Source organism: Dysidea avara, chromosome 14 (assembly GCF_963678975.1).
Source record: "Dysidea avara chromosome 14, odDysAvar1.4, whole genome shotgun sequence".
NCBI classification, from domain to species: domain Eukaryota; kingdom Metazoa; phylum Porifera; class Demospongiae; order Dictyoceratida; family Dysideidae; genus Dysidea; species Dysidea avara.
The window spans coordinates 11,176,518-11,185,386 of record NC_089285.1 but is presented as its reverse complement, the minus strand read 5'-3'; the positions used below and the strand labels follow the sequence as shown (position 1 = coordinate 11,185,386).

At 38.7% G+C, this 8,869-nt stretch overlaps 1 protein-coding gene and 2 long non-coding RNA genes across 3 annotated transcripts; 1 reads left to right on the top strand and 2 right to left on the bottom strand.

Moving 5' to 3' along the window:
• Positions 1-2,392: 2,392 nt before the first annotated feature.
• Positions 2,393-3,836, top strand: LOC136244750 (uncharacterized). The gene is made up of 3 exons (XR_010695564.1): positions 2,393-2,805; positions 3,005-3,238; positions 3,292-3,836. It is a non-coding gene; the product is annotated as an uncharacterized lncRNA (long non-coding RNA).
• On the bottom strand, positions 3,439-3,999 carry LOC136244749 (uncharacterized). The gene is made up of 3 exons (XR_010695563.1): positions 3,889-3,999; positions 3,689-3,837; positions 3,439-3,639 (listed from the first exon to the last, which is right to left on the bottom strand). It is a non-coding gene; the product is annotated as an uncharacterized lncRNA (long non-coding RNA).
• Positions 4,000-6,488: 2,489 nt separating this feature from the next.
• On the bottom strand, positions 6,489-8,763 carry LOC136244748 (THAP domain-containing protein 10-like). The gene is made up of 6 exons (XM_066036310.1): positions 8,222-8,763; positions 7,979-8,162; positions 7,749-7,917; positions 6,960-7,687; positions 6,609-6,842; positions 6,489-6,558 (listed from the first exon to the last, which is right to left on the bottom strand). The coding sequence occupies exons 1-4, from the start codon at positions 8,588-8,590 to the stop codon at positions 7,057-7,059; spliced, it is 1,353 nt and encodes a 450-aa protein (XP_065892382.1). The 5' UTR covers positions 8,591-8,763; the 3' UTR covers positions 6,489-6,558; positions 6,609-6,842; positions 6,960-7,056.
• Between the last annotated feature and the right edge of the window lie 106 nt (positions 8,764-8,869).

Genomic DNA, 8,869 nt, shown 5'->3' with positions numbered 1-8,869 from the left:
TTAGCTATTGGTATACATACGTATGCTTCATTGTGTAGCAATTAAGCTGATATACTCGAGTAGAATTGATAAATACACCAGTAAGCCGGTATATGAAATAATTTATGCATCCGTAACTACACGTACGTATATTAAAATTACAAATACATCTATGTACATATAAATGCACATATAATATAGCTACGTAGCTAGCTACTGAATGCAAAAAATCCAGCAATAGTGGCTTGAAGATGCGACGATCGACCTGTGTGAAGATACAAAATACATAAGTTACGGACGTATATGTATTAGCTGTAGCATACAAAATAGCTATGTGCTTAGTTATAACAAGCTCTAAGAAAAACAGAACCGGAAAAAAAAAAACTACGCCACAGTGCATGGCTACGGTGCGTAATGTCTGCTACGATTCCAACTTTGTAATCGTATTACAGCACTGTAATTACGAAAGGGAGCTACGCGTAAACGTATTTTGCTTCAACGCAAAATCCTATCGTAAAAACAAAACAATTACGATTACAAAACGTTGCTTTTTTTTGACGCATACCGTAACTTCAAATGTCATTGCAGAAATCTTACTCAAGTACATTGGATGTTGTAACAGATTTACAAAAACAATGGTCTACAGCACACATCCCATGAATTATACTTTTTAAGATGACTATTGAATGTGTAAGAAACTCCCCAAATTAAGGACACAATAGAAAAAACCTCCATAATGACAAAAATTTTGGTTCCAACAGGTCTGGTTAATACATTTTGTACCTCTGAAAGAGGAAAACCTCTATATTACAGCCAAAAATTCTTGGTCCCAAAATGTCCATAATAGAGAGGTTCCACTGTACATTGTGTTTTTTTTTTACTACTTTGATTTATCATGCTAAGTTGCTACTCGCTCTATCAAGTCAAAGCTTTTCAGAGGTCATGTTTCATTGGACCCCATTAATTTTATTGAGCGGCGCACGCTATTTGGTCATTCCGGAAATTGTACACAAGCCAGGTAGCTAAAGTTATTTTGTTATGATGATGGAATTCTTGGGCTACATTCTTGTCTGCATTGTGTTGTTGGTGGTCGGTTGGTACACTGGTGGGTATCACCAAGATAGATTTTGGACTGGATTTAAAGTAAGAACACTGATCATGAAGACTTAGGGCCAAATACACTGAGCCATAATTACTGCATTTTAAGCCGTTTCTACTAGTTATTTTTATACTGTACATCTAGAAAGGGTAAGATGGTGAGGTGGAAAGATACAAAAGCTGTGTCAACAGCAACAGGAACAGATGGCGAAACTGGATGTTTTAATACAAAAAATTGACTCCATGGATACAACCTTTTCTACAAAAGGTAGTTAATAAAAGTGCATTTAAACTGTAGTTATTCGCATCTGTTTTGTAGATGCCACTAGTAAACATCTGCAAGCTGCTTAGTAATGATAGCTACATTAATTTAGACATTAATTATATAACTTCTTCTGCTTTGTGATTTGTTTTAACTTGTGTTGTCGTCTCGCTTTATATGTCTGGATAATAATGCTAATGTAATGAAAAACCGAGTTAACACAGGAACAAGGGGGTGGCGCTTCATTCACTTTTAGGGTGTGGCACTTATTTTATGAGATGATCATGTGAATTACAACTCTAGTGACAATCTATAATAGCACACGTGCCACTTTGTTGCAAGCTTTGTTGAGCAATGAATACAGTAGCTACTGCGGTTGTAAGACCTTGCACGACAACAAAACAAGTGAAAATCACGTGCACAAGATTTCGTCCCATCAAATCAATTCATTTTTGAAGTTCAAACAATAATTACTGAACGTGACGTCTAGTTGCCGCGCCGGCAAGGTCTCTTAGAACCGCTGTAACAAGCCGACATTAAAAGACTATGTATTTAGGGAAAGTCCCTTTCACACCTCCGGTAGACCATAGATATACTGGGGTTAGTATATCTATGGGTAGATGTACTTGAACACTTGTAAAATGTACACCCATGGATCATCAATACCATGTTTCCTTTGACCAAATGCTTAAGCTAATCAGTTTGACTTTCACCGTCTACTCAGACTTTTGCTTTCGTCTGAAGATATGGGTGGGAGTACACAGTTAAGTGCACGTGACCCAGCAAGACACTGATTTTTTTACTGCAAAAAATCGAGATACTCTAATAGAGCAGTCAGGGATTCTAATAGAGCAACCATACTTCCCTTAACTGTAATATTAGGTATATATGCCTCACTAATAAACTATAGTTTTGTCCGTGTTATAGCTGTTAGTAATGCTTCTGTTACCAGTAACCAAAGTAATTTCAATAGCATTAACTACTACCCTATTATAGCATCAGATAGGCCATAGCTTTAAAGGTCAACTGAAATGGAAAATTCATGTATGATTTTATTGTATGGATGTATTGTTTGTATCAAGCAATGCACAAAAACACCATTTTAATAATTCAATTATGCTGATATTGTGAGATATTAACCCACAAATTCTTAATACGTCTCGTATAATTAATTTCGTGATGTCACTGAAAGAACGGAAGCGCGTCTTTGTATGTGTTAGAATGGCAGAAAGTGATAGCTGCAGCAACTCTTTGGTTGATGATAGTGATTCTGACGATTCCCAATCGACAACATCTTTGTCTTCTGTGGCTGGTGAAGAACTGTTGTTGACTGGACCGTCAGATGTGATGCCGTATCGCTTTGAACCAGTGTACGAGAGCAGGCTCGAAGAAAGAGAGGAATCTTTCGGTCTACTGGCGGTCGAAAGAGAGGAAACAGAGGCTGATCGCGTAGGAAATATTGATTGGTAAGCTACATACACTAAGTTGCGTAAATAATACAAACTGTGTATGGTGCAGGGTTGCATTATATAGCTATATAGCGAAATGACATAAGCTAGCTAGCTACCCATGGCTATGTAGCTATAGCCTATGGCATAACTTTGTTGGCTAAGCCTCATTGCCCATTACTGTTCTATGATTTAGTTGATCCACATTGTTATCTAGGTGCAGATGTGGCCATTGCATAGTAATGGCTACACAAAGAGAATCAATATGCTGTAAGGAGATTGAACAAATTAATAGTCTTTTGGAAGATGATGGCTTAGCTGTTCGTCCAGTGTGTATTTAAGAACATGCAGATTTTTCTAATGTGTGTCTGTGTAGAGCAGTCCTAATGGTAACACTGCATAGCCATCGATACCATTATGGGAGTGCTGATGAACCAGTTGATGAAAACAGGTGCTTATGGTCTTTCAATCTGCCAGTGTTGTATGATGTGTGCATATTTTCAGAAAATTTCGATACTTGGCGTACCGACAGATAACTTGGTGGGGATGGCACTACTTGGGCAGGCACAGGCGTGTAGTACTGCCCTCCTGTGTAGTATCAAGGATAAGACAGGAATTTCCATCAGATGAATATACAGGTCATCAGCATCCACCAACTACACCTTAAGTAATTTTCATGTATCAACACATACAATTATTATTAATTATTATAACGTGAAAATTGTGGTATTGTGTCTTTATCTGGATGTTTATATTGACTAGCTAATTTTGGTGGTCCCTTTGGTACTGTAGGTCTTTCCTCTGGGTGTGTAATGTAGTGTGTAGCCTTACTGATTAGTTCCTCAGCATAGTCTAGTAAATGCATATGATAAATAATATTGTTACTGTCCTTGTTACTTACGATATGTTGGTGGTACTGGAACAATTTTAGGAGTACATTCTCCTTGCTTGGCCTTTGGAAAGCATAGTCTCATCCTCTCCATTCCGGACTTCGTTACTGCCTGTTTCCTCCCATAATTTTCATTAAAATGCATTAGGGCAATTAATAACCTGCATTGTATTTATTTAATCATTTGTATATTATTGTAATTAGCATCTTACCTGCAGTACATTCCTTCATAAGAAAAGGCTAGTAACTTAGGAGCAAAATGGTTTACTACACTATGGTAGCTCTCCAAGCTGTTTGTCTGATGGTGTGGTGACAGCTTCTTGTAAGTCTGCACCTATTATGCCGGCATAATTTAAAGAATAATGGGTGCTTAATTTTTCAGGAATAATTCTAGAATAATCGGAAGTTATTGGGAATAATACGAGAATAATCAGGTTTTAAAAAATGGCTGACTTGGTTGGAGATATTCTTGATGACCACAGTGGAAGTAGTGGTACAGATTCTGATGATTTTGATTCACATGGAGCGATTCCAGAGTATATAACGGATGAGACTGACACTTTAGAGTATCCTGCAACGCCGAAAAGTACCACCTCAACAGTCTCTACCAGTACCTCGACTAGTAGTGTGCCATCAACAACAGATACTTCAGGATCGTCAAATACTGTGAATAGTTTTCTTAGTATCCTACATAGGCCGACTTCATCTGAGCTGTCACGAAAACGGAAAGTAGATCGAAACCCACCTCCTAAAGGAAAGAAGCGTTCACGAGGGACGGCTTCTACAAATGATCCGAAATCCGTCACGCCCTCTCAGCGTGTTAGGCAGTACACAGGTGAAAACCTATCTGTTTCAAACAAAAAGTTGTTCTGTCTTGGTTGTCGGGAAGAGCTTTCAGTGAAAAGCTCCGTGATCAATAATCACATTAAAAGTACAAAACATACCACAGGTAAAAAGAGGCTGGAAAACCAAAGAAAGGATGAACTAGAAATAGTGGAGTTATTACGATCACGGGATGCTTTGGAACATCCCAAGGGTGAGTCTCTCCCGGACCACCAAAGAGTTTATCGAGTTAAAGTAGTCCGTACCTTCCTTTCAGCGTAGTCCGTACCTTCCTTTCAGCTGGAATAGCTCTTAACAAAATACCTGAATTCAGAGATTTACTAGAGGAGCATGCATTCCGTTTGACTGATAGAAGACGAATGTCTGACCTAGTGCCATTTATTCTGGATCAAGAAAAGGAGAGGTTGAAGAATGAGATTGCTGGTAAACCATTGTCTGTTGTTTTTGATGGAACAAGCAGGCTAGGGGAGGTTTTCGCAGTTGTTATTCGCTTCATTGACTCAGGGTGGTGCATTCAACAAAAATTAGTTAGACTAAAAATGCTAGCCAAGAGCCTTAGTGGTGATGAAATTGCCCGTGAGTTGATTAATACATTGTCTGTTGATTATGGTGTCAAGTCTGAAAATGTTATTGCCATCATGCATGATTGTGCATCGGCTAATAAAGCCGCAATGCGCACACTGCAAGTCCTTTATCCTGCTGTCTTGGGAATTGGCTGTTTTTCTCATACTTTGAATCGGGTGGGAGAAAGGTTTAATGTCCCTCATGTCAATGATTTCACGACTTATTGGGTAAGCTTATTTTCGCATAGCTTTAAGGCTCAAGCAATTTGGAAACAGCGAACGGGCCGTACAATTTGTAGCTTTAGCGCTACTCGTTGGTGGAGCAAATGGGAGGTTATGAACCAGATATTGGAGCTCTTTGGAGATATTGAACCTTTTCTTAAAGTCCCAGAAGATTTTTCAGGCAACACTAGAGCTAAATTACTCGAATATTTTGCTACACCTCGTATACAGCATAACCTCAAGGTAGAATTAGCTGCTGTCATTGATGCAGGTAAACCTTTCGTACAAGCTACGTACAAATTGGAGGGTGATGGCCCTATAGCAGTTGAATGCTATGAAATTATTAGTTCCTTAAGTGTTTCTGTTAGAATGGAAAATTATCCAAATGTGCAAGCTATTGCAAAGTCTATTGCTAGTGGCAAAGCAGATGTATAGCAGAGGTGGATGAGATATGCTAAATCATGTATCAAGCCTGCCTTAGACTATTACAAAGAACACTTAAATGCAGATCTAATGAGTATTCCAATGAAAGCATTCAAGGCAGCTCGATTGTTTTCACCACTTATTCTCCAAAAAACAAAGCCTGAATGCACCGCATTAACAGATTTGTTGGCTTTTCCATTTATAACCGAGTCAACTCTAGCAGCACTAAAAGAAGAATTCCCCAGGTATGCAGCGATTGTAGAAGATGTTTCAAATGAACATACTGTTTTAGAGTTTTGGAGAAACAATTCAAAATCATTGCCAAAGTGGGCAGAGGCTGCAAGCAAGGGTTTGCTATGTCAACCGTCTTCTGCAGCTGCTGAACGAGTATTTTCTATTATGAAACATTCGTTTGGAGACCAACAACTTAGCAGTTTGGAAGATTATTTGGAAGCTTCAATAATATTGCAGTACAATAAAGTTAACAACGTTTAACTATTCATACATGTATACATGGATAGACAATGTACATGTAATGCAACAAAATTATGTTGTGTACAATGTATTAAACTCTTTGCTTGATTTATTTCTTCCGTGATAGTTGAAATACCTAAAAAATTATATATGTAATTATACTTAATTATAAACAGCAAGAATAACTTAAGAATAATAGGCCTGATGTTTGGGAATAATGGGTAATAATTTTGAGAAATTCTTGAAAGAATAATAGGCAAATTTTTAAGCATAATAGGCTCAGGCCTAGCTTCTTGACATCTGCTATGAGTCTCTCATTGCAAATGACATCACAGACCTTTTCATAGACTTTGCCACCTTATTAAATTATAACTACTAGGTTCCATTCATAATTATTTGTATTATACCTGGCTGGAGCCACTTTTTACATCGATCTCCTAGATCTTGAGTGTGGTAGCAATTCTCATGCTGATCACAGAGATGTTCCATCAGTGATTTCCACCGAATAGCCATCTCCTTCCCATCACCACCCGGTGTTTTCGCCGCACACCAGTACATGTGGTTGGTAATGCTTTTAATCCACTCACCCACCACTTCACAATCTTTGTATTTAGCTATCTTTAGTAGCTTCTTTTTAACACCTAGGAGCAAAAATTATAGAGTCAAACATGTACCCAAAATGACAAACCTTTTGCAACATGCCAAACATCAAAACGATGGTCAATATCTGGATAGCTGTGGCTCACAAATTTTGTAACCTGCTTGTGACGGTCAGTAATCAGTGCACCTATATTCATTGATTTCTCCATTAAAAATTGCAGAGCATTTTTCAATCCTTCCTTTTCCATGTGATTGCTAGATGCTACCAAATTGCTCTGCATAGTTAATAACATTATGAATAAAGAAACATTGGTTGTGGCAAACCTGAACAAGCTCTAGGTGGATAACTTTGTTGGAGGATAGGTCAATAATTCCGTACGACCCATATTTGGCAGAATGCCCAGGACTATCAGCACGTCCATCACCACCGATAGTGAGTGGATTGCCACTAGCTCTACACTGTGCTAGCAATTCTGCCTGTTTTGTATCCCAAACTGATATGACTGCTGGCTCTAAGTACTCCTTCTGATGAATGTAGTATGCTCTATCTGTAATGCATGCAATGTTCATGTGAGATAGCACCCTGAGGACTTTTGTAGCTGTTTCTCCACTATATAAAATAGCTGCAGATAGTAGAATATTTCCTGAAGGGGTATCTTTGATACGTGGTTGACTTGCCCACACTCTTTGATATCCACAATGATGGCATACTTGCTTTACAGTAATATAGGTGCCCTTTGGCTTGGTTATGACTCCAGGACATGAGCTGTGACACAGTGTACAGTGTGTAAATAGTTGTATGAGTGCTGATCTAAATATTATGTATTTGATTTCATCCCTTGTTGATCCTGGATCAGTTTCAGTGGATCGCTGCAGGTTGTCATCACTGTATTAATGCAAATTAGTGATGATTAATTGTTTATAGGTGTGGATGAATCAGTACTCACTCTGTTGTGGCTTCGTCTTGAGAAATTTGAAACGAGTCATCAATATCACCGTCTTCAGGCTCACTTGATTCAGTGGTAGTATCTGCATGAGACATGAGTGTAAGAGGGGGTGCTGCCAATAGATCACACTGGGTTCCAACTGATTTTGTGCCAGGAGTAGTCATTGGGTCTATTCATTGGATACAGAGTATAGTAGCTATTTCCATACTGTAGTTTGCTTTGATGCTAACCTTTGTCATCTGCTCCTGACTGTATTTCTGTAGGTGTTCCTGACTGTATTTCCATAGGAATCATACCTGTTGAAGTAGATGCCAACAACAGAGGGCTGCCTACGTCTTCAACTGGGGAACTACTTCTTGGATCATCCGCACTTGATTGCATGGTTGAGCTGGTGTCTAGTAGCTCTTCAACAATCTGTGTTGATAAGGTTTTAATACATATAATTATTAGCTATGTTGTTTTTTCCAACATACTGCTTTTTGCTTTCTTCGTTCTGAAGCTGGTCTACGAGATTGTGTTGACACTTGGCAGCTGTTGCTGCTGCTACCACTGCGAATAGGCTTGGGGAAAACAGTTGGAATGGCATCTGGCTTGAGGCACGGCTTCTTGGCTGGAATGCCCATTTCTTCACGATAAAGTCGCCCTTCTGTGTTAAAGCATTCAGGTTCAAAATGCTTCGAGCAAATTAAGGAAGCAGTTGTTGGTCCTTTCCAATCCTTACGCTGTTGATGCACAGCCCTTACCCACTTCGAGCGAACAACTGCATCACTAGGAAATCTGTGTAAGCTGTAGCCCATACCTCCTTCAGTGTGACAACCAGCAACTACACAACGTCTTGGCATAGCGTCTTCGCTTCTAATATCGTCAGGCGTTAAAGTGAACTTGAATTTAAACTAGATTTTGATAGTTATAGCTATGCCGTTTTATGCAATACACGTACCGGAACTCTTCTTGTGACGATTTATGATGTCACAAAATTACCAAACTTTATGGGTTAATATCTCGCAATATCAGCATAATTGAATTATTAAAATGGTGTTTTTGTGCATTGCTTGGTACAAACAATACATCCATACAATAAAATCATACATGAATTTTCCATTTCAGTTGACCTTTAACTC

Coding starts and splice junctions, on each gene's coding strand:
- LOC136244748 (XM_066036310.1), bottom strand. CDS start 8,590: ATGCCAAGACGTTGTGTAGTTGCTGGTTGTCACACTGAAGGAGGTATG. Junction 7,918..7,978: donor GTCAGGAGCAGATGACAAAG/GTTAGCATCAAA, acceptor TCCAATGAATAG/ACCCAATGACTACTCCTGGC. Junction 7,688..7,748: donor CAAGACGAAGCCACAACAGA/GTGAGTACTGAT, acceptor GCATTAATACAG/TGATGACAACCTGCAGCGAT.